Here is a 25,190-nt window from a genome sequence, read left to right as displayed (position 1 = left end):
GGAAGCGATACCCATTCACATCATACTTTTTACATGTCACGACGGCAGGGTCAAAACCCATGGAAACCCATCTCAATTCATCATCCATAGATATGTTCGGATCTTTTCCCTACAAGTATAATGGAAATTGTTGCGTGCATTAGTTCGGTTAACTAATAAATGTTGAAGTAGGTATTTAACAGGGGATTGTGGAAAATTACTTTCTCCATGAACCAAGCAACAAAATTTTTACGTCCAGGGTTTCCATGACGGAGAAGAGTAAGTGCCTCCGCCTCAGTAGGAGGATTCACTCCCGTCCATTCCTCTTGAACGAAATCAATAAAAAAAGATAAGCGGTGTTAGACTGGGACTAAGTGAACATGAAACATGATGATGTGAAAGACATAAAGGAATGCTGTAGTGGTATTACCTCATCCACACTTCCTCAACTTCCTTGATGTTGTGCAAGATATAGAACATGAGGTCCTCCCACTCTTGTCGTGGCATGTTATAAGATTTCGAGGCCCCAGCCCTCCCACCTTGTGCGTTGAATAGATCGAGCCTGGGTTGATACTTGGGCTCTTCTATATTGTATCGAGGCACCTTGTTATGCAGATGGGGAACATGGTCTGGATAGTATGATGTCCTGAGGTCAGACACCTCCTCTAGGATAACTGCCTCAGCTATGGAAGCTTCAATCTTAGCTTTGTTTCCACATTTCCGTCGGAGATGCTTGTTCTGCCTCTCAGGGTCGTACTGCCAGCGATTTTGCATAGGGCCCCCCAACAATACCTCGTTCGCGAGGTGCAGAATGAGATGTGTCATCGGAGTAAAGAAGCCTGGCGGAAAGATCTTCTCTAGCTTGACTATCAACTCCGGTGCCTTCTTATGCAATTTTTCAATCACCTCTTTACTTACTTCTTTAGCACAGAGCGTGCGGAAGAAATGGCTAAGCTCGGCAAGCACTCGCCAGACATGCTCGGGGACATAGCCTCGAACCATCACCGGCATTATCCGCTCAATCCATACATGGTAGTCATGACTCTTCAGGCCGGTCACTTTGCCTGTTGAAAGATTGACTCCCTTACTTATATTCGATGCATAACCATCGGTGAACTTGAAAATTTGTTTCAGCCAGATAAGTACTTCTTTTTTTTCTGGCGGTTTAAGGACAAAGTCAGCATCTGGCTTGAACCAGTTTTTACAACCGCCTGTGGGAGGCTTCATGTTCAGGCGTGGTCTATCACAAATTCTCTGTTGATCGGCTCTAGCTTTTACGTTATCCTTCATCTTATCAGGAATGTTGAGGATCGTGTGGAAAAGTGACTCTGCCACATTCTTTTCGGTGTGCATCACATCAATATTGTAAGGAAGTTTGAGGTCCTTGAAATAGGGAAGCTGCGAGAAGGGGGTAATGTGCGTCCAGTTGTGCGTCTCACCATATCCCTCGAAGCCTTTGGCTTTGGCTTTGCCTTTGCCTTTGACTTTAGGCTTGAGAGCTTTTAGCTGAGCAAGAACATCTGCCCCCGAAAATGTTGGAATCTCGGTTACTTCATGAACAACCCGGCCTTTCGTGAAGTTCTTCTTGTCTTCCCTGTCTGGATGGTCTGGAGGGAGGAACTGTCGATGCAGGTCAAAGGCTACATACTTGCCACCCTTACTCAGCCAAATCATTCGCAGAGCCTGCACGCACACTGGGCATGGCATCTTACCACTTGTACACCATCCGCAGAATAGAGCATAGCCGGGAAAGTCATGCATGCAATAGTGCAACCAAACTTTCATCAAGAAATTTCTCTGCAAATCCCAGTCGTATGTCAACCTCGGAAAGTACCAAGAATGGTGCAAAGCATCCACAAGCGGCTGCATAAACACACCCAATTGCTTCCCCGGATAGTCAGGCCCCGGAATGATGAGCGACAAGAACATGGTCTTCCGTTGCATTAGGGCACCGGGAGGAAGATTGAGCGGAATTACAAACACAGGCCAGCGGCTGTATGGATTGGACGACATACCATATGGATTCAACCCATCACCTGATATGGCTATTCTGACATTCCCAGCCTCGGCTGCTTCCTCGGGGTATTCTTCATCGAATGACTTCCATGCTTCCCCTCCTGATGGATGTATGATTTTTTTTGGATTGTACCTTATACCTTCCTTGTGCCACTTCGTCATTTTGGCAGACTCCTTCGTGATGAAAAGGCGCTGCAATCTTTTTATAAAATCAAGATATCGAAGAACCTTAACGGGGATGGTTAGCTGCTTTTTCTCACCATCCTCACCGACCACCTCAATGTACCGAGACGAACCGCACTTCCTACAGTACTTGTCATCCGCATACTCGTGCCTAAACAAAAGGCAATTCTTCGGGCAAACATCTATTTTCTCATAATCCATAGAGAGTGCCTTCATGATTTTCTTTGTATCGTACATGCTTTTCGGCAGTTCATGACCCTCAGGGAGGCTGTTAGCCCATACTCCCAGGAATGCTTCGAAGCATTTCTGGCTACAGCCGTACTCAGCCTTCACTGCAATCAGTTGCGAGATGGCATCCAGCTGAGATATTTTCGCACCCGCATAAAGAGGTTTCTTCGACGAGGCCAAGACCTCCAAGAAGGCCTTTGCGGTTGCCTCCGGCTCCTCCGGTTCATTCTCTGAAGGTGTCGCATTTTCCATTTCTGCAACAATGACATCATCTAGCATGTCCCTGACCCCGTCGTCCTCATATCCATCGATGCGTTGTCGCATCACCTCCTCTCTACCACGGTCCTGCTCGGCTATGTTTATCGGCGGCATGTCAAAGTTTGGCATATATCCGTGCGTGCGAAGGTGCTCACTCATGTCCGTCTGATTTCTATGGTGACGTCTGGCACATCTCGCACAGGGGCATGGTGGGATAATTCTCATTGGACGACGGAATATCTCCTTCAAATACACATCGGTTTTCGCGATCCACTCTGATGTTACTCGATTTCGACGGATAAAACCACTGTACATCCACTGATTATCTGCCATCCTCTGCTTTTTTGCAACCCACACAACATAATTAAGGATTCACTTAAATTAATGGCATCAAATTTTCAGTTTCTACCGTGTTTAATCCACCTACATGTCTAATAGGTAAATATGGGTCCTAATCCCACCCGAGGACGTGTAGATTGAGTACGTTCTCCATTCTACCCCGTTCCGAGACAAAATTTCGGCAGCACCTCCCTGCTGTTCTCCAGATACACGTCTCGGCAAATAGCCGAGAGAATGTGCTCCGGAGAACAATGGGGAGGCGCCGCCGAAATCCTGTCTCGGAACGGGGTAGAACATGGAGAACGTACCCAATCTACACATCCTCGGGCTGTCCATGGAAAACGCTGGACAATCCGAAAGAGCCGTGGTGATAAATATGCAATTGAATGCATATTTATCGATGCAACCCTTTCAGACGGGAGACGCCTAGGTTTACGCCAGTTGACTTGAGAATGAAATCTAGTGACATCAAAAAATGGAGGAGATGGACTTGTAGCTCACCTTCGGCTGTAGGGGAAGGAGTCGAACAACAGAGGGATGCTCAGGGAACAACGCGTCGGACGACGGTCACTTTAATGAAATGCAACACCACAAAGCCTGCAAATTCCATCGCGACAAAAAATTAGAACATCACAACTCATAGAGCATATTTAAAACATTTAAACATGCATTCATTTATTTTTGCATCATGTAGGCAAAAAAACTATAGGGACTCATCATCTATTCGTCACATATTCATCATCATCATCTATCCATCTATATATCATGATGTAGTATCCACTCATCTATCCATCTATATATCAACAACAATTTTTTTCTCAACTAACCTATCAACAAAAATTTTATATCTTACAATCCATCTATCTAACTATTTATATATCTATCCATCATCATCATCATCTATCCATCATATATCCACTCATCTATCCATCTATATAACCTAACAACTATAGGGACTCATCTATCCATCATCATCAACTAACCGACGGATAATGTAGCAGCAGCAAGTAGCAAGCAGCGGCAGCAGCAGGAAGCAGCAACCAGCGGCAGCAGTAGGAAGCGGCAACCAGCGGCAGCGGTGGCAGCAAGCAGCAAGCGCCAGCGGTAGCAGCAAAGCAGCAGCAGGGGGCTCACCGGCGAAGCAAAGGTGGGGCGGCGACGAGGTCGGGGTGGAGAAGGGCGGCGACGGGAGGGGCACTGGCGTCGGCCGCCGGCGCAGTCGGGGACGGGGCGGCCGTAGCCGGGGATGGGCCGCCGGGGACGGGCGGACGAGGACGGGGACGGGCCGGCCCGGCGGCGTCGACGGCGGTCTTGGGGCGGTGCGGTGGCGGTGGGGGAGGGGATGGGGGCGGGGCGGGCAGTGGGGCCGGTGCGACGGCGGTGGGGGAGGGGATGGGGGCGGCGCAGGCAGTGGGGGCGGCGTGGCGGCGGTGGGGGATGGGATGAGGGCGGGGGCGGGGCAGCGCCGGAGTTGGGGGAGGGGATGGGGTGGCGGCGCGGTGAGGGTCGGGATAGGGCGGCGGCAGCGAGGGTGGGGCGGCGGCGAGGGTCAGGATAGGGCGGCGGCGGCACGGGTGGGGATCGGGGTCGGGCGGGGGGGGAGACGGTGCGGGGGAGGAAGAATGAGTGGAGGGGGTGGGTGTGCCTGTGGATAAGGTCAGCCTATGCCGACGGCTTAGCCGTCGGCATAGATGGACATGCCACGTGTCAATCTATGCCGACGGCTAAGCCGTCGGCATAGGTACTTTGCATACTTTTCTATTACGGCATATTTTTTATTTTTTTTATTATGGCATATTTGTGAGCTCCGGTATTTTTTTACTACGCTTCCACAACCGTAGGAGGGCCCACTGCGACACCTCGCGACATTGCTACCCCCAGGTACACCGTCCCGTCTAACCCTGACACACACGATCGCCGGGTCTAGCCCTTTGACTTTCACCGCACGGGGTTTGACCGGTGTACCTTTTCACCTGGTTGTCATAGCCCAGCCCATAGCTACACCCCCAACCAGTATAACACTTTAGAGCAACATCCGGGCCAAACCCACAGTAAGATCCCCTCCCTATAGACCCGACGCGTCCGTTTCCCCCCTCCAGGTGCCGGCGGCGGCGCCGTCCGTGTGAGGGGGCACACCCCGGAGACGCGTGCCGCCTCTTCGGACATGCCAGCACACCATCCCGCATGTATGAGGGCCCGGTGCGACGCTCGGGTGGCATTGCTACCCCCCCACGGCCCCCGTCCCGCCTAACCCTGTAGCGTTTAACCACGGGATCTAGCCCTTTGACTTTGCACGGACGGGTTTTAACCAGTGGAACTATCCACCCGGTCGCCCATATGAACACTTTAGAGCAACATCCGGGCCAAACCCACAGTAAGATCCCCTCCGTGTAGACCCGACGCGTCCGTTTCCCCCCTCCAGGTGCCGGCGGCGGCGTCGTCTGTGTGAGGGGGCACACCCCGGAGACGCGTGCTGCCTCTTCGGACATGCCAGCACACCATCCCGCATGTATGAGGGCCCGGTGCGACACTCGGGTGGCATTGCTACCCCCCCACGGCCCCCGTCCCGCCTAACCCTATAGCGTTTGACCACGGGATCTAGCCCTTTGACTTTGCACGGACGGGTTTTGACCAGTGGAACTATCGACCCGGTCGTGTTAGGTCAGCCCATACGAACACTTTAGAGCAACATCCGGGCCAAACCCACAGTAAGATCCCCTCCGTGTAGACCCGACGCGTCCGTTTCCCCCCTCCAGGTGCCGGCGTCGGCGCCGTCCGTGTGAGGGGGCACACCCCGGAGACACGTGCCGCCTCTTCGGACATGCCAGCACACCACCCCGCATGTGTGAGGGCCCGGTGCGACGCTCGGGTGGCATTGCTACCCCCCCCCCACGGCCCCCGTCCCGCCTAACCATGTAGCGTTTGACCACGGGATCTAGCCCTTTGACTTTGCACAGACGGGTTTTGACCAGTGGAACTATCCACCCGGTCGTGTTAGGTCAGCCCATACGAACACTTTAGAGCAACATCCGGGCCAAACCCACAGTAAGATCCCCTCCGTGTAGACCCAACGCGTCCGTTTCCCCCCTTCAGGTGCCGGCGGCGGCGCCGTCCGTGTGAGGGGGCACACCCCGGAGACGCGTGCCGCCTCTTCGGACATGCCAGCACACCATCCCGCATGTATGAGGGCCCGGTGCGATGCTCGGGTGGCATTGCTACCCCCCCACGGCCCCCGTCCCGCCTAACCCTGTAGCGTTTGACCACAGGATCTAGCCCTTTGACTTTGCACGGACGGGTTTTGACCAGTGGAACTATCGACCCGGTCGTGTTAGGTCAGCCCATACGAACACTTTAGAGCAACATCCGGGCCAAACCCACAGTAAGATCCCCTCCGTGTAGACCCGACGCGTCCGTTTCCCCCCTCCAGGTGCCGGCGTCGGCGCCGTCCGTGTGAGGGGGCACACCCCGGAGACGCGTGCCGCCTCTTCGGACATGCCAGCACACCACCCCGCATGTGTGAGGGCCCGGTGAGACGCTCGGGTGGCATTGCTACCCCCCCCCCCACGGCCCCCGTCCCGCCTAACCCTGTAGCGTTTGACCACGGGATCTAGCCCTTTGACTTTGCACAGACGGGTTTTGACCAGTGGAACTATCCACCCGGTCGTGTTAGGTCAGCCCATACGAACACTTTAGAGCAACATCCGGGCCAAACCCACAGTAAGATCCCCTCCGTGTAGACCCAACGCGTCTGTTTCCCCCCTTCAGGTGCCGGCGGCGGCGCCGTCCGTGTGAGGGGGCACACCCCGGAGACGCGTGCCGCCTCTTCGGACATGCCAGCACACCATCCCGCATGTATGAGGGCCCGGTGCGACGCTCGGGTGGCATTGCTACCCCCCCACGGCCCCCGTCCCGCCTAACCCTGTAGCGTTTGACCACGGGATCTAGCCCTTTGACTTTGCACGGATGGGTTTTGACCAGTGGAACTATCGACCCGGTCGTGTTAGGTCAGCCCATACGAACACTTTAGAGCAACATCCGGGCCAAACCCACAGTAAGATCCCCTCCGTGTAGACCCGACGCGTCCGTTTCCCCCCTCCAGGTGCCGGCGTCGGCGCCGTCCGTGTGAGGGGGCACAACCCGAAGACGCGTGCCGCCTCTTCGGACATGCCAGCACACCACCCCGCATGTGTGAGGGCCCGGTGCGACGCTCGGGTGGCATTGCTACCCCCCCCTCCCACGGCCCCCGCCCCGCATAACCCTGTAGCGTTTGACCACGGGATCTAGCCCTTTGACTTTGCACGGACGGGTTTTGACCAGTGGAACTATCCACCCGGTCGTGTTAGGTCAGCCCATACGAACACTTTAGAGCAACATCCGGGCCAAACCCACAGTAAGATCCCCTCCCTATAGACCCAACGCGTCCGTTTCCCCCCTCCAGGTGCCGGCGGCGGCGCCGTCCGTGTGAGAGGGCACACCCCGGAGACGCGTGCCGCCTCTTCGGACATGCCAGCACACCATCCCGCATGTATGAGGGCCCGGTGCGACGCTCGGGTGGCATTGCTACCCCCCCACGGCCCCCGTCCCGCCTAACCCTGTAGCGTTTGACCACGGGATCTAGCCCTTTGACTTTGCACGGACGGGTTTTGACCAGTGGAACTATCGACCCGGTCGTGTTAGGTCAGCCCATACGAACACTTTAGAGCAACATCCGGGCCAAACCCATAGTAAGATCCCCTCCGTGTAGACCCGACGCGTCCGTTTCCCCCCTCCAGGTGCCGGCGTCGGCGCCGTTCGTGTGAGGGGGCATACCCCGGAGACGCGTGCCGCCTCTTCGGACATGCCAGCACACCACCCCGCATGTGTGAGGGCCCGGTGCGACGCTCGGGTGGCATTGCTACCCCCCCCCCCCACGGCCCCCGTCCCGCCTAACCCTGTAGCGTTTGACCACGGGATCTAGCCCTTTGACTTTGCACGGACGGGTTTTGACCAGTGGAACTATCCACCCGGTCGTGTTAGGTCAGCCCATAAGAACACTTTAGAGCAACATCCGGGCCAAACCCACATTAAGATCCCCTCCGTGTAGACCCGACGCATCCGTTTCCCCCTTCAGGTGCCGGCGGCTGCGCCGTCCGTGTGCGGGGGCACACCCCGGAGACGCGTTCCGCCTCTTCGGACATGCCAGCACACCACCCCGCATGTATGAGGGCCCGATGCGATGCTCGGGTGGCATTGCTACCCCCCAGGGCCCCCGTCCCGCCTAACCCTGTAGCGTTTGACCACGGGATCTAGCCCTTTGACTTTGCACGGACTGGTTTTGACCAGTGGAACTATCCACCCGGTCGTGTTAGGTCAGCCCATACGAACACTTTAGAGCAACATCCGGGCCAAACCCACAGTAAGATCCCCTCCGTGTAGACCCGACGCGTCTGTTTCCCCCTTCAGGTGCCGACGGTTGTGCCGTCCGTGTGCGGGGGCACACCCCGGAGACGCGTGCCACCTCTTCAGACATGCCAGCACACCACCCCGCATGTATGAGGGCCCGGTGCGACGTTCGGGTGGCATTGCTACCCCCCCCCCACGGCCCCCGTCCCGCCTAACCCTGTAGCGTTTGACCACGGGATCTAGCCCTTTGACTTTGCACGGACGGGTTTTGACCAGTGGAACTATCCACCCGGTCGTGTTAGGTCAGCCCATACGAACACTTTAGAGCAACATCCGGGCCAAACCCACAGTAAGATCCCCTCCGTGTAGACCCGACGCGTCCGTTTCCCCCCTTCAGGTGCCGGCGGCGGCGCCGTCCGTGAGCGGGGGCACAACCCGGAGACGCGTGCCGCCTCTAATTTGGACATGGCACCACACCACCCCGCATGTATGAGGGCCCGGTGGGACGCTCCGGTGGTATTGCTATCCCCCAGGGCCCCCGTCCCGCCTATTCAGACATGGCACCACACCGCCCCGCATGTATGAGGGCCCGGTTAGACGGGAGGGTGTACCTGGGGGTAGCAATGCCGCTAGGTGTTGCTTTGGGCCCTCCTACGGTTGTGAAAGCGTGGTGGCTAGCGCAGGTACCTGGCACGCAGCTCCGGGGTGTGCCCCCCATCTCCGGCGTCGCTGTGGGGCACGGCGCGGCGGCAGCAACGTCCGTGAGGGGAGCAATCGATATACCATCTGGGTATGTTTTTTTTGTGTTAGACAAGGCACATTTATGTTGTGAAAAAAACAGGGAAAAGTAAATAAAAATAAGTAAAAAATAAAAATAAATAAAAAAATAGAGATATGCCGATGGCAAGGCCGTCGGCATACCTGCGCACATGGCCACGGATCGATGACGTGCCTAAGGGCGCGGATCAGTGATGTGGCAACATCCATGGGCCAGACCTATGCCGACGGCCATGCCGTCGGCATAGATTTGCCACCCCACGGACAGGCGAGCGACGCGGATCGATGACATGGCGGGCGTCGCGGATCGATGACGTGGCGTCTATGCCGACGGCCGCCGTTAGCCCGTCGGCGTAGATTGACGCCGTCAAAAGGCCGTCTCCGTTCGGGTGGCCGGGCCCACGAGCTATGCCGACGGCCTTCTCTATGCCAACGGCCACCGTAGGCATATTTCTATCGACGCCGACGGGTGAGCTTTGCCGACGGGGGCCGTCGGCATAGATTGATATACGCTGACGGCTTTTCTGTGCCGACGGCCTGGGCTGGGCCTTCGGGATAGGCCAATCTATGCCGATGGGGCCCGTCGGCATAGGTTCGGCCGTCGGCATCGCCAGTTATTCTGGTAGTGGGCAGGGGACACGATGTTTACCCAGGTTTGGGCCCTCTTGATGGAGGTAATACCCTACGTCCTGCTTGATTGTTCTTGATGATATGAGTATTATAAGAGTTGATCTACCACGAGATCGTAGAGGCTAAATCCTAGAGGCTAGCCTATGGCATGATTGTATGTTGTCCTATGGACTAAACCCTCTGGTTTATATAGACACCGGAGGGGGCTAGGGTTACACAAAGTCGGTAACAAGGGAGGAGATCTACATATCCGTATTGCCCAGCTTACCTTCCACGCCAAGGAGAGTCCCATCCGGACACGGGACGAAGTCTTCAATCTTGTATCTTCATAGTCCAACAGTCCGGCCAAAGGATATAGTCCGGCTGTCCGGAGACTCCCTAATCCAGGACTCCCTCACCCCGCTCAGTCCTGAATTCACTGTTGTGCGAGCAGAGGGTGGCCGGATGGGTTTCCTGTTCTTACACCAATTTACCGCCGAATTGTGGAGTACGAAGCGCAATCGCGACAGTGTCGAAATATGGACGCCAGGAAGAAGTATTCAACTGGACAAGTTACTTGGACTGAATTCAGATAAAGAGCCCCCACAGATGATAGGGTATGCGGAGGAAAACAATGCGGTGTTCTTCAGAACAGCTGACGCTGACTACATGGTCCATCTTGAGTCACTGCAGTTCAAGAAACTCCCCAAGAAAACCGTCGGTTCTTACTATCATCCATTCAAAACTGTCCATACTCCAGATACTGGCATGCCTTTTACACTGTGGATATAACAAAACCGAGTTTTTTTTCCTTACATAATTGGCTTATTAAATGTTGTTCACATTCTTTCGTGTTAAGCTAAACGTTTTTAAGTAGTGTCGTGTCACGTGTTTTTTTGTTGTTACACTGTGGATCAAGAAGTATCCTGAAGTTTGATCTGGATACGCAGAGCCTGGATCTGAGCTTGCTGCTAGGGGATTATTGCCTTCACTGGTTGTGCGAGCAGAGGGTGGTGGGATGGGTTTCCTGTTCTTATACCGATTTACCGCCGAATTACGGAGTATGAAGCGCAATCGCGACGGTGTTGAAATATGGGCGCTAGGAAGAAGTATTGATCTGGACAATTTACTTGGGCTGAATTCAGAGAAAGAGCCCCCACAGATGATAGGCTATGCGGAGGAAAACAATGTGGTGTTATTCAGGACAGTTGACGCTGGCTACATGGTCCATCTTGAGTCACTACAGTTCAACAAACTCCCCAAGACAACCGTCGGTTCTTACTATCATCCATTCGAAACTGTCCATACTCCAGGTACTAGCATGCCTTTTACATTGTGGATATAACAAAATCGATTTTTTTCTCTAACAATTGGCTTATTAAATGTTGTTCACATTCTTTCATGTTAAGCTAAACGTTTGTAAGTAATTTTTGTTGCTTGATGACCTCCTCTCAATTTATCTTTCCAGTACCTACACGGTGTTGTTTGTAATATTATTATTTTATTATCAAACTTTGAACTAACTGCTTCAAGTTAGAGGTATGGAAGGAAGATCAAAAACTTTGTATAAACCTAAAGAGGCACACCATCAGAGGGAATTATCGGCAACTATCCATTCATGAGATAATCATATGGACAATCTTTTTGTCGATGACATGGCTCAAGCACAGATCAGCTATCTAGGATACATGAATCTAATAAAAAAATTGCACTAAAACAATGAACACCGAGATTGGCTAGTTCTTTGTAGAATATAATCGAGCTGAATTACATAGTTGCTTCCCTACTGAAATATGCAACAGTTGTATAAGTATAATGGTAGTCTTAGCGCATGGCTGCAGTACAGTTTCTCTTTTCTTTTCAAGTTGAGATGCATAGCAGTTTGAAACTGAAGACGGCTATAGAAATGATTAGCTTGAACAAACTAAAATGTCAAATAGGTGGCCCGTGGCCTGAATGATACATTTGGAAGCTTAAAAGCTAGTTACATTTCTTTGTTTCAGTATTGTTATCTCTGGTAAGCTTGCTATAATCTTTATTAAATCCATAATACTTGACTTGGTTTGAAATTTACAAACAGTTCATTTTATCACTTGTGCTAGAACCCCATTGCAAGTGTTCGTTTATACCATGAAAAATCAATAAATTGAGTTAATTTCATATTTTCAAACTACAGCTGCGTGTTTACCTAAGTATCTTGTTGATGCCTCCTTGTATTTACTCGACCTTTTTTTTTTGGAATGTCATTGGTTGTTTGACTTCTTATGCTTGTATGACAGGCATTAGTGGTGGAAACAAACAAGTTGAAGTTGTAAGGCATTCTTGGTGGACACGATGGAGAAAATACATAAGACAGTTGCTCTCTTAGATATGCTGTTGTGATGTATTGCTTCAGCAGGTAAGCTTATCTTCTGCATGCAAGTTGAGGTATCTGAACTGTTTTTCTATAAAAACAAGCTGGTAGATTGTCCAGTTGCGATCAGTTTGAGTGAAAATTAGGACTTGAGCGAGCGTGATCTGGTTACCGGAGTGAAATCTCCTGGTATAATGAGTATATTCATGTTCCCTTTGTACAAAATTTCTGAATGGAGCAAATAATATCCGTTGTACTGAAATTTCCTTTGTCATAACAAAATTCGATGGACCAAAAGGGGTGTATATGTTTGCATTCCTTATCATTTTCTCTCATAGATTCATATTTTCCATAGATTTTTGAATATATTATAAATACATCTGGATTAACAAATCTTCATGAAAGAAATGCCTAATGGGCAAACTGATTATTACTGTTTGCAGTACACACTATTACAGTTTTTTAATATATTATATATACACAGCTTGACTGAAGATCTTAAAAAGGTTAGTTGCCATATCTGCTTGCAAACTGATTATTACTGTTTGAAGTACAACAAAGGGAATTCTGCAGTGATACTAATTCATGTACTACTGCCTACAAGCATTATTATGCCATTTTCCCTCAAAATTGGTTTGCTAATGGTAAATTTAGCATAACTGCATCTAGCTAAACAAATCTTGAGTAATGAAATGCCTAGTAAGATATATCAGCAGCATGACTTTGAATGCACTGAAACTCGAACAGCTCATTTGATAAGTAAGCCTTTTTGCCCCTTTGCCATTATGAACATCTGTGGATGAACAGTGCCCAGTCTTCGATGGAGAATCAAAAATTGGCTGTGCCCCCTTTACAACTGCAACTTCGGATGCCATATCCCCCATTAGTGGCCTGTGTTTGTGTTGATTGTGTTATATTATAACTGGTGAGTGTGTTTTCCTTTCCTTTTTTTGCTGTAGTTCGATTAGCACGATCATTAGCTGATTCAGTTTGTGCTATTTTGACCACACCTTCCTTCTACTCGCATATACACACCAAGCCATTCGATGTGTACAAGTATTTTGCTTCTCCTGTTCTCTGTATTTGGCTGAAAACATATGCTGGTAGCATATACAGTATTTGGTTACCTCCTTGTTCTCTGAGTTACTTGCTATCAGTTTGTTGGAGTTGGAGAGTGAAAACCTTAGTTTATTTTTGTAGTAAGATAAGAAGCTTATGCAGATGTATCTCAGAAATAGTCTTTATTCAAAGAGGATCCCCGCTTCACTTGAAAGTTGGGTGGATGATTTTCGCAAATGTAATTATGCCCCGGTTATATGGCTCTAATCAAATGTCAATTTGCGTATGATTGCTATGACCGGAAATGATTTTGGAGCAGTGTAGTGTTATACATTTTGTGGTCAGCAGCCCTTTCACCTTACCACTCGTCGCCCCTTTTTCAGGCCAGCGGCATGAGGCTTGGAGTGTGCTTCTATAACCACTTTGTACAGGACTTGTGAAGACTCATTTGTAGGTGTTCTCGCCATTCACCTTGGTTGTGTTACTATATATAATATGGCTGTCAAGACATATTTGTGTACCTATGAAAGTGATAGATGTAATATTACACAACACATGTGTGTTCTTATGGCCCTGCTCATCATGTGTTTGTTGATCGAGCATGAAACTCCTAAGCTTGTGGCCGGCCTTTTTATCGTCGAGTATTTGACACTTGACAGGGAAGAATGATAAGACAAGTCCAACCCAAAACAAATAAAAAGACAAACCAGGCCTTGCAGGGGAAACCGTGGAGCTCCTATTCCATTCGGCACTTCAGGCACCTGGGAAGCTCCTTGGTGCCCACGCGCCGACGCTGGTGGGTTGGCCTATCTACTCGAGCGCATTTGTAAAAAAAAAAGGAAAAAAATTGCACAAGTGAAAGAAAATCATGAATTCAAAAACAATAATGGATTTTTTTAAATGCGCATGGATTTTAAAAAAAGTTCATGAACTTTTAAAAACTGTTCATCTATATGAAAAAAAGTTCACCAAATTCAAAAAATAGTTCATCAAATTTTGAAAAAGAGTTCATAAATTTTGAAAAGGTTCATAGATTTTGAAAAAAAAGTCATTGATTTTGAAAAGGTTCATCATTTTGAAAAAGAAGTTCATCAAAATTGGAAAAGGTTCATCAAAATTGAAAACAATTTAATTGACTTTGAAGAAAGAGTTCACATATTTGAAAATGTTCATCATTTTTGAAAAAAAAGTTCACTAATTTGAAATAGTTCATCGAATCAGGAAGAAGAAAAAAAGGGGAAAGGGAAAAGGAAAAGAAGAGAAAGGAACAAAAGGTGTAAAATGATGTAAGCAATCACATAACGTGAGGTGGCCGGTTGGTTAGTGCAGTGTGGATGCGATCAGGAGGTTGGGGATTGGATTCACACCACGCTCAATCTTTTTGCGGGTTTAAAACAAAAGAAAGAAAAGAGATGGATGGGCTGGCCCAACTTGGAGGGCTTCAGGCGCCTGTTTACAAATGCACAGTAACGGGCGCCTGAAGCGCCAAATAGAATATGCCAGGAAACCGCATGCAATATGACGTCAGCTGAGCGAGACCAAATTATGTCTCAATCAGCTGAGTTGTAGACATTCCCTAATAATAATCATATGTTTAGTTATATAAAATTTCAAAGTGATAGACATAGACTCGCCGTTAAATTCATTGCCATAAAATATTCAGTTGCAATGAAAGCTATATTTATTTTCCTTATTTGATGATTTTTTTTTCATACTACTATCACTTGAATCCATCTACTAGGAGAAAATCTCATCCCGATGAAAATTTTAATGAAATTTCTTATATCTTTACGACAATTGGACAAGTGACAACCACCCTTAAAGGACACATCATGTCGCAAGGCGTTGCCCGACCAAATTGTGATCAGCGTAGGCCTTGTTCGATGGCTACCCCCGTTTCTCTTGAATTGGCCGGATACAACCTATGTTGTGTGACATGACACGTGTTACCATTCAACCGTGGATTGGTCGCGTGTTCCTGGTTGCCTTTTTTGTAATTTTTATTTCTCGTGTGGGCTGTATATGCAAATGAGAGAAGTGTGTGCCTGCAGCTTGTATTAACTAGACGATGCCCCGCACGTTGTTGCGGGAATGTTTGCAATATTTCAATGAGATTTTGATTATATGGAACATGAATTCTTGAAACAATAGTTTCTGAAAGTATATAAGAATTAAATGTAAATAGCATAATAAAATGGAATTTTACATGCATGCATGTTGTAGTGGATTTTTAATATGCATAGTTGCATGTTGAGGCGGGCCTTTTCTTATGCATGTTGAATGATGAGGTGGCATGCTTGCATGTTGAGAGAAATATCTTAGTGGGGGCTAGCTATTTAGATATAGAAGATGTTTGGTTCAACATGGAGTTGGTTGCAAAAGAGGAACTCCCAAGGGACCAAACCGCCATCAGAATTTCCAAATAAATAGCCGTCAAACCTTCTCCCCCTTTTCCATCCCGCACCCCGCACACCTTTCTTCTCCACGCCCTCGCGAGTTAGCGGAATTGCCACGCGAGCCCTCCTAGTTTCTCCCGCCGCGATGGAGCCACCCGGTTCCGGTTCAGGCTCAGGTTCAGGAGCAGCAGAACCGGCCGAGGAGGAGCGCATCCAAGAACCGGACTCCAACGCCTTGTAACCGAAAATTCTATGGCAATGAATTTAATGGTAAGTATGAACAAGGGTAGGCCTTGTTCGATGGCTACTCACTCTGTGCATTTCAAAACCGAACCGAAAAACCATACCGAAAATAAACCGAACCGAACCGATTTTACGGTTTTTATGGTTTATGGTTTCGGTATGGTATGAACTTTTCATACCGATTTGAACTTTGGTTTTTATGGTATATACCGAAAAACCGAACGGTTAACCGAATAAACCGAAGTAAAAATAAATTTATATTTCTTGAGATGAACAATCATACAAGTTGTCATTTTTCTTGTACACGAGTCCAATTCACTAATAAGCATGTAAAATTTTCTTGTAACATAGTCATTTTTCTCTTTTTAAAATGCTAAGCACGTCCATAACCATCAATAGATGAATTAATGCATGCATATATACTTATATATATAGTCATATACTATTTGTGTAAAATAGTATGTGCTTTGAGTCATAAATTTGCAAATTATTATTACGTCATTTTCAAATTCACGTCAACTTTGGTTTTTATGATATATACCGAAATAATTTGGTATATACCAAAACCGAACCGTATTTTAATTTCATACTGTATTTACCGAAGTATTAATACCGTACAAACCGAAAAACCGTATAAACTGAACCATGTAAACAGAATAAACCGAACGCACAGGGTGAATGGCTACCCCTGTTCGATCCTTTTGAATTGCCTAGATACAACCTATGTTGTACGACATGACACGTGTTACCCATTCAACCATGGATTGGTCGCGTGTTTCTGATTGCCTTTCTTGTAATTTTTATCTTTCATGTGGGCTGTATCTGCAAACGAGAAGTGTGTGCCTGCGGCCTGTACTAATGTTTGGTTCAACATGGACTTTTTTTTTGGAGTTGGTTGCAAAACAGGAACTCCCAAGGGACCAAACCGCCATCAGAATTTCCAAATAAATAGCCGTCAAACCTTCTCCCCTTTTTCCATCCCGCACCCCGCACACCTTTCTTCTCCACGCCCTCGCGAGTTAGCGGAATTGCCACGCGAGCCCTCCAAGTTTCTCCCGCCGCGATGGAGCCACCCGGTTCAGGTTCAGGTTCAGGAGCTGCAGAACCGGTCGAGGAGGAGCGAATCCAAGAACCGGCCTCCAACGCCTCCTCCAACGGCGATGGGGCCCCGACCGCTGCTGCGCCGCCACCTCCCCTCCACCTCGAGCAGGCCGGAGGCGGCGCCGATGGGTCGCGCCCCGCCGCGGTGGTCGACCTCCGGAAGGGCAAGGCGATCGCCGCCGGTCCCTTTCCGCCACCTGTTTCCCCAAGCTCCGCGGGCAGCATCCCCGACTCCGCCTCCGCCTTCGGAGCCGGGGGGTCAAGCTCCTCGGCGGGGAGGAGGATGGTGGTGCCGAGGGACACGACGCTGCCGTTCGACTACACGCGGGTGTTCCAGCAGGTGGTACGAGAGGGGCAGTCGGTTATCATCGAGGAGGGCGAGGAGGAGCAGGTGACGAGCGTTCGCGATGTTGTTTCTTGGAGTTCTTGGAGTTGCTGGAGTGCGTTCTTGAGCGTTTCTTGGTTTCTTCTCGAGCAGGTGGAATCGCCGCACGCCAAGGACGCGCCCCCGGGAAAGGAAAAGGTATAGCCTGAATCTGGTCTTCTTGCTTGCTCGGTTGTGATTTGGAGTGTGGAACTGTGACCATTTTCTTGTTCGGGGCGTGGAACTGTGATCTCTTATGTTTGTTGAAATCTTGGGGATGATTTAGAGTAATATACAAGCGGAATCTTGGGCCGGGACAGTTTCATGATTATGACCCGGAGTTCTTCTTGCGGTGCAGTATGAATTTAGAACGACCGAGCATCTTGTTGTGATTATTGGAAACTGTTCAAGATTTAGGTGTCCAGTCTTGTGCTAACTGATTCTTCTATTCAGTGTGACGACATATTTTGCTGCAAGTGGAAAATGTGGGGAGGTACGAGGATCATGTCGTGGCAGTAGTTGCTGTGATACTTTAACAAGAAATCCTTAAGCCAAAATGAATCAGTTTTCAGTGTAAATGAGTTGTATTATAGGAGAATTAGTCTGAATGTTTGCACTGGATTACTTACCTTGACGTACATTATCTGGATCCTCAGCCACTTTTATGCAAAAGCCTTTGATCTCTTACTCCACCCTGGAGTTTGGTCGAGAAGTTTGGGCCTTTGGTCATCTGTTACCTGAAAGTTTGAATCTTACTACGAAGCCTCGAAAGTCGAAACTCAATTCATATAAAAATCAGCAGGAGTAGAGAGGATTTGGATAGCTCCACATTTTTTAATCTTCTTAGTCCTTTCACCTTGCTAATACAAAATCTGTGAATCCTGATGCTAACTCTGTGGAGTAGGAGAAGAAACTACCACAAGTCAAGGTGAGACCCAGGTCTGGAAAGGGGAAATCGCTCTGGAGTCGGCTCAAGAACAAGGTATGAACTGAATCTTGTTTACTCTTCGCACTTGTGATTTTCTTGGGTGGTATGGCCATATGAGCATTCTTGTACTTACCTACTTTATGTGCACAGAAACTGGAATTGGGATTCTTGATTTCTGTTTGTTCATGTTAATTCTGGACCTGTTAGTTTAATCAGGGCAACGAATCTTGGTTAGAGCATCATGTGGCATCCTAGAGTAGAGGAGGAATCTTGGGCAAATGTTGGCAGCACACGTCCTTGTTGCTCGTGGGTCTTTCAGAAATCTGGCATCATATTTTGAAGCAAAAATGTGTGGAAATCAGGAGGTCATCTGTTACCTGAAAGTTTGAATCTGACTATGGAGCCTCGAAAATTGAAACTCAATTCATATAAAAATCGGCAAGAGTAGAGAGGAGTTGGATAGCTCCACATTTTTCAATCTTGTTAGTCCTTTCACCTTGCTAATACGAAATGTGTGAATCCTGATGCTAACTCTGTGGAGTAGGAGAAGAAACTACCACAAGTCAAGGTGAGACCCAGGCCTGAAAAGGGGAAATCGCTCTGGAGTCGGCTCAAGAACAAGGTATGACCTGAATCTTGTTTACTCTTCGCACTTGTGATTCTTGGGTGGTATGACCAGCATTCTTGTACTTACCTATTTTATGTGCATGGAAACTGGAATTGGGATTCTTGATTTCTGTGTGTTCATGTTAATTCTGGACCTGTTAGTTTAACCAAGGCAAATGTGGCATCATGTGGCAAACGTGACCTGTTAGTTTAACCAAGGCAAAAGTGCCATCATGTGGCAAATGTGAACTGTTAGTTTAATTCTGGACCTGTTAGTTTAACCAAGGGAAGTCAACTGCATAGAAGATCTTGGTTTGAGCATCATGTGGCATCCTAGAGTAGAGGAGTAATCTTGGGCAAATGTTGGCAGCAGTACACACGTCCTTGTTGTTTGTGGATCTTTTCGAAATCTGGCATCATATTTTGAAGCGAATGGCTATCTCGTTGGAATTGCTGTCTGTAAAATGTGTGGAAATCAGGAGGTCATGTCCTGATTACTGCAATATTTTCGTAACAGAGCCTGAAGTCGAATGTACGATCTTCCTTTGTAACATAACCAAATATAATTTCTGTAAATCATTTGCTATTTACATGCAAAATCTCTGACCACTTCAGGATCTGGTTGAGAAGTTTCACCATTTGGTTGATTGGCACCTGGAACTCGCTCAGAAGCCTCAGAATATAATTTCTTTTAAATAGTTGCCGAAAATAAAGAGCTTTGGACTTGAACGTTTGTGGTCTTGCTATTACATTCTTGTTTCTTTTTTTACTGGGAAAAGGAAAATGTTTGGCTTCTTGTTGATTCTTTATAATTGTAAGACTGCCAGGATGTATGGACTTTAACTTCATTCTGTTCATTTCTTGTCAAATAGATTTTTTGTAGAGAAGGAAGGCAAATATGTTCAGAACGTGAGGAGCACCAGGTTTGTCTCCATTTTGCCTAATGTGAACGTTCAAATTTGAAGTGCATGAAATATCAAGATGAAAGTCCGAGATCACAAGATACTTTGGTTCATGGTTCCTGTACGATGAACTGTTCAGAAAGATTATTTTCTCTTTGGATACTAAATTGTATGTTAACTATTGGTTGTGATAGTTTGATGGAAGCTGAATCGTACTTGTACTGTTGTTGAGTTTATCATACATTAATTTCATTCTCTTCATTTCTTGTCAAATAGATTTTTCGTAGAGAAGGAAAGCAAATATATTCAAGACATGTGGAGCACCAGGTTTGTCTCCATTTTGCCTAATGTGATGTTCAAATTTGAAGTGCATGAAATATCAGGAAGAATGTCCGAGATCACAAGATACTTTGATTCATGGTTCCTGTACGATGAACTGTTCAGAAAGATTACTTTCTCTTTTATGGATACTAAATTGTATGTTAACTCTTGGTTGTGATAGTTTGATGGAAGCTGAATCGTACTTGTACTGTTGTTGAGTTATCAGACATTAACAGATATCTTCTTGTTTTCTTATTGAACAGCAACAGATCAATATCAGTGATGGGATTATACATGACAGTGGTTTTAAAAACCGAATATTGCAATAAAAACAAACTTTCCATCACCTTTTTAGATATGTTGTTTCCATGTTCTACTCTGTAATTTGAATTCTCGTATTTGTGTGGTTCTTGCAGACACGTCCCATCAATGAAGTAAGGAATCGGTATATGGTTTCTTCTAACGAGGCGAACCATCTTGATGCCTATTCGGAAATTAGACTGGTGATTGGAGATGGGGAGTGTTTCTACAGGAGCTTCATATTTTCCTACCTAGTAATTGACCTCCTCTCTTTTTCTTAGCATATGATGTAGGTTTAGTTATTTAACTTTCTCTGTTTATGCGAATGTACAACAGGAGCAAGTTATTGATAGGCAGGACACAGATGAGGAACATCGTCTCCTTCATGTCGTTGAAAGAATGTCTGTGCAACATGCAATTCTTGGATGGAACTCTGAGTTTTCCAGGACCAGCAGAGTAAGTTCTCACCTTCTCCATATTTGTTCTTTCTTGGATAAACATGCTTGCAAGGGATGATGATTCTCTTCAGGTTACAAAGTACACTTCAAGCATCATCTGGCATCTCACTATCTTTGTTTGTCATTTGCAGGAGATGCACAATTGCTTAACAGTAGTGGAATGCCGTCACAGTTTTACACAATGTTGGCACAAACTCAAATTTGAAGCTTATTATGAAGTTAACAACCCGATTGTAACAACAACCTTAAGAGAAATTTACGTGCAAAGGAACAACAGCAATATAATTGGGAAATAACATAATTTTATGCTTGTTTGAGCACTGCAACAATGCACGCCTGCTGGTTATTATTGTACAGCCACCTCACTGTTCTGTTACTATGCTATAGTATATCTGTAATGACTGAAGCTTCTCAGGGAGGTGTCTTAGCTGTGTTCTTTTATATCCTGCCATTGATCAATATTCTGTATGTATTATTGTATCCTGTAGTATGTAATGATTATCAACCATGAATAATCGAGTTGCTGATTCTTTCAGGCATTTGAGGAGCTGATTGAGAAAGTAATGAGATGGAAGGGCACGGAATCAACTAGCAGGTTTTTGATTCTTATGGTTTTCTGCAATTCCATCAAAGTATTGTAGATGAACGCATTCCATCTCACTGACATAATATGTGCCATTTTTAGTTGCCGTAAAGAGGAACTTCTCCAGTTCTTCAGCACGTATGAGAGGACGCAAGACAGTGAGAAAAACACCCTTGAACTTACATTTCCTTCTGTTCATCGTAATTCATGTTTCTGACACATTTTATTGGTTAGTTTTTGCTTTCCTCAGATTACTAGTAGCTATCCATATATGCTCGCACAGTGAGGAGTATGTACCACATATACCAGAGGTCGACCAAGGAAATTGCAGTCTGGAAGTTGTCAGTATCAGCATCCCCTTCCCTTACATTACCTCCTGCTGAATTTCAAGTGCATCCATTGTTGGATACACGACACTCATTTTACCTGACTTCTTGTTGCACAAACAGTGGTGCTTTGAGCACGTCATTCCAGCTCGTGTGGACGCGGACCATGTTATGTTGGTGGCTTTGGCCACAGCGCTTGAGGTCCCCCTCAGAACGGAATCATTCCAACAAGGATATGCTCGAGATATCTACACTGGTCCTGGATTTCCCCGTCCGAGTGTGACCCTGCTGTACACGGGAAATCACTACAACATCATCTACCCACGTGCTCCTTCTGCTGAGAGTTCAAGTCATCAGGCTTCCAAGAGAGAAGAGCCTGCTGGTCAGAGTTGAAGTCATCAGGCTTCCTAGGGAGAACATGCTGCTGATCAGAGTTCAAGTCAAGAGACTTCCTAGAAAGAACATCCTGCTGATCAGAGTTGAAGTCAACAGATTTTGCCAGATTAAAGTTGTGATGGGCTGCTGCCGTTGAATGAGTGTTGCTGAGTTAGTGGTATAGAGTTAGAGTAGATGCACCGATGAAGTTGGGGTAGGCATAGGATATACTTACTTGTGCATCCTTCTCCTGTTGGCTGGTATAAGGTGAACATCCTTCTGCTGCTGATGAATACAGTAATGAAGCCGATAGCCATATACTTGTGCATTCTTTCTGGTGCCACTGGATTGATCGATTGGCACATATACAAGGATGAATGCAATCGTTTAATTAGTTTCCGTGATTGGTTTATTTGTGATTCTTTATGTCTCTGCTGGTTACCCTGCTTGTGTCTGAACCTGTATGATAATCCAATATATTCCAATAGTAGAATGTAGAATTGTACATGCTGGGCATCTTTGAACTGTTCCAAGTCATCTGAAGAAGATGAACATTTATACTCTTTCGCTTGCATCGTCCCAAGTTGTGGAAACCGCAATCTTTAGCAGTGTCATCCACGGACTGATCCAGCTCTCGGTCGACGACGAAGGAGAAGGAAAATGGAACAACTGTATTGGTACCAGACATCAACATCTGGAGGCTTCAGACTTGCTGCAGTCCTGAGATAAATTCATCTTCAGGTTGGATTGGATCAAAGTGAAAGGATTCCAGATGTCAATTACAGAGCGGGACAGCTTCCTGAAGAGTATACGTTCCAATATATCATTGCTCATCTTTCTAGTTCTGATCCCCGTTGGAAGAAACTACTAGGATAGAGCAACTTTTTCTACACCATACGACCTATTCACTAATTAGATAAATTCCATCATATCGGAGAGACTGAACCACACACGGACAAGAAAGATCTCTGATACAATCAAAAGTTACATCAAGGACGTGGTTGGTTGCTTGCATCCCACCATGCATGCTCCGGGAGATCAAATTCGCCCGTTTGGTTAGCTGGGTTGCATTGAAATCTTGGCCCTGCATGAACCTCAAAGCACCGCTCAGCCAGCCGTGGGAAAACCCCTGAATCGGCAGTTTCCAAGGAGCCAAGCCCTCCGTGTACATGGAGGGGAACACGGCATCAAGCTCGTGCGATCGGGGAGAGCGCGGAATCGTGCGCGTCCCCGAGAAATTGGTGGGAGTATGCCTCCTCCCTGCTCCTCCGATGGCGGTAAGTAACATCAGACCCTACTTGTTGTAGCCTAGATCTATGAGTATGTGCTAAAGTAGAGTAGATCTACAAGTAGTAGGGTAGGTTATGCAAGGATTTCTTCATGAATGTTGTGTGAGGATGTGGTAGATCAGTTGGCAGCGGTGTTGTTTTGGTTTATGATAGGTTTTGCTTGTCGGCAGTGATGATTTCATGGTGTTGTGTTGGATTGATGTTTATGTGCTAGTATTACATGCTTTTCATATCGGTTTTCATGCTAGTATGGTAGATTTGGCAGTGTGTTGAGTTTCATGATCAATCCATGCTAGTGTGGCAGATTTGGTAGTGTGTTGAGCTTCATGATCAGTTCATGTTAGTATGGTAGATTTAGTAGTGTGTTCATCTTAATGACCAATCCATGCTAGCATGGTAGATGCATTATTCTTGTTCGGTTAGTTCTGGTACTAACCATTGTAGGCAATGACCAAGGAAGAGTATATTCAAGCCCTTACTTTATCGGACATCAAACAAACCTTTGCCTCCTATGTTGAGAACAGCCTGTTGGGGAACGTAGTAATTTCAAAATTTTCCTACGCACACGCAAGATCATGGTGATGCATAGCAACGAGAGGGGAGAGTGTTGTCTACGTACCCTCGTAGACCGAAGCGGAAGCGTTGACGCAACGTAGAGGAAGTAGTCGTACGTCTTCCCGATCCAAGCACCGTTACTCCGGCACCTCCAAGTTCTTGGCACACGTTCAGCTCGATAACGATCCCTGGGCTCCGATCCAGCAAAGCATCGGGGAGGAGTTCCGTCAGCACGATGGCGTGGTGACGATCTTGATGTTCTACCGTCGCAGGGCTTCGCCTAAGCACTGCTACAATATGACCGAGGTGGAATATGGTGGAGGGGGGCACCGCACACGGCTAAGGAACGATCACGAAGATCAACTTGTGTGTCTATGGGGTGCCCCCTGCCCCCGTATATAAAGGAGTGGAGGAGGGGAGGGCCGGCCCTCTCTATGGCGCGCCCTAGGGGAGTCCTACTCCCACCGGGAGTAGGATTCCCCCTTTCCTAGTCCAACTAGGAGTCCTTCCATGTAGTAGGAGTAGGAAACAAGGAAGGGGCGCAGCCCCTCCCCCTAGTCCAATTCGGACTAGGCCTTGGGGGGCGCGCGGCCTGCCCTAGGCAGCCCCTCTCTCTTTCTCGTATGGCCCAATAAGGCCCAATACTTCTCCCGGCGAATTCCCGTAACTCTCCGGTACTCCGAAAAATACCCGAATCACTCGGAACCTTTCCGAAGTCCGAATATAGTCGTCCAATATATCGATCTTTACGTCTCGACCATTTCGAGACTCCTCGTCATGTCCCCGATCTCATCCGGGACTCCGAACTCCTTCGGTACATCAAAACTCATAAACTCATAATATAACTGTTATCGAAACCTTAAGCGTGCGGACCCTACGGTTCGAGAACAATGTAGACATGACCGAGACACGTCTCTGGTCAATAACCAATAGCGGGACCTGGATGCCCATATTGGCTCCTACATATTCTACGAAGATCTTTATCGGTCAGACCGCATAACAACATACGTTGTTCCCTTTGTCATCGGCATGTTACTTGCCTGAGATTCGATCGTCGGTATCCAATACCTAGTTCAATCTTGTTACCGGCAAGTCTCTTTACTCGTTCCGTAATACATCATCCCGCAACTAACTCATTAGTTGCAATGCTTGCAAGGCTTAAGTGATGTGCATTACCGAGAGGGCCCAGAGATACCTCTCCGACATTCGGAGTGACAAATCCTAATCTCGAAATACGCCAACCCAACATGTACCTTTGGA

The 25,190-nt window shown here is 47.5% G+C and overlaps 2 protein-coding genes across 4 annotated transcripts in view; both read left to right on the top strand.

The window, feature by feature from the left end:
- The window catches only part of LOC125516482 (uncharacterized), a 53,722-nt gene extending 40,711 nt beyond the window's left edge, over window positions 1–13,011 (top strand). The window contains exons 2-4 of the mRNA XM_087529689.1: window positions 10,200–10,537; window positions 10,722–11,084; window positions 12,932–13,011. Of these exons, the coding sequence (XP_087385815.1) occupies window positions 10,200–10,537; window positions 10,722–11,084; window positions 12,932–13,011 (781 nt within the window). The remainder of the gene's footprint in view (window positions 1–10,199; window positions 10,538–10,721; window positions 11,085–12,931) is intronic.
- A 3,861-nt stretch (window positions 13,012–16,872) lies between these two features.
- On the top strand, window positions 16,873–22,485 carry LOC125515676 (uncharacterized). 3 transcript variants are annotated; one of them, XR_015609395.1, is made up of 12 exons: window positions 16,873–17,314; window positions 17,402–17,446; window positions 18,192–18,269; window positions 18,760–18,837; window positions 19,694–19,744; window positions 20,000–20,050; window positions 20,461–20,598; window positions 20,681–20,800; window positions 21,339–21,397; window positions 21,488–21,543; window positions 21,636–21,726; window positions 21,835–21,853. XR_015609395.1 is itself a non-coding variant. In XM_048681190.2 (12 exons), the coding sequence occupies exons 1-12, from the start codon at window positions 16,886–16,888 to the stop codon at window positions 22,102–22,104; spliced, it is 1,482 nt and encodes a 493-aa protein (XP_048537147.1). In that variant the 5' UTR covers window positions 16,873–16,885; the 3' UTR covers window positions 22,105–22,485. The 3 variants fall into 3 exon arrangements, 1 of the variants encoding a protein (XP_048537147.1); XM_048681190.2 differs by having other exon boundaries at window positions 21,620–21,726; window positions 21,835–22,485; XR_015609396.1 differs by lacking the exons at window positions 21,636–21,726; window positions 21,835–21,853 and adding an exon at window positions 20,934–20,985.
- Window positions 22,486–25,190: the final 2,705 nt, after the last annotated feature.

The sequence above is a fragment of the Triticum urartu genome, chromosome 6A (genome assembly GCF_056163025.1).
Source record: "Triticum urartu cultivar PI428250 chromosome 6A, HENAU_Tu73, whole genome shotgun sequence".
Taxonomy (NCBI): Eukaryota; Viridiplantae; Streptophyta; class Magnoliopsida; order Poales; family Poaceae; genus Triticum; species Triticum urartu.
Note: the sequence above shows the minus strand (reverse complement) of the source record. Positions and strands in the feature narration are given on the sequence as shown.

Coding starts and splice junctions, on each gene's coding strand:
- LOC125515676 (XM_048681190.2), top strand. CDS start 16,886: ATGGAGCCACCCGGTTCAGGTTCAGGTTCAGGAGCTGCAGAACCGGTC. Junction 17,315..17,401: donor AGGAGGGCGAGGAGGAGCAG/GTGACGAGCGTT, acceptor CTTCTCGAGCAG/GTGGAATCGCCGCACGCCAA. Junction 17,447..18,191: donor CGCCCCCGGGAAAGGAAAAG/GTATAGCCTGAA, acceptor TCTGTGGAGTAG/GAGAAGAAACTACCACAAGT.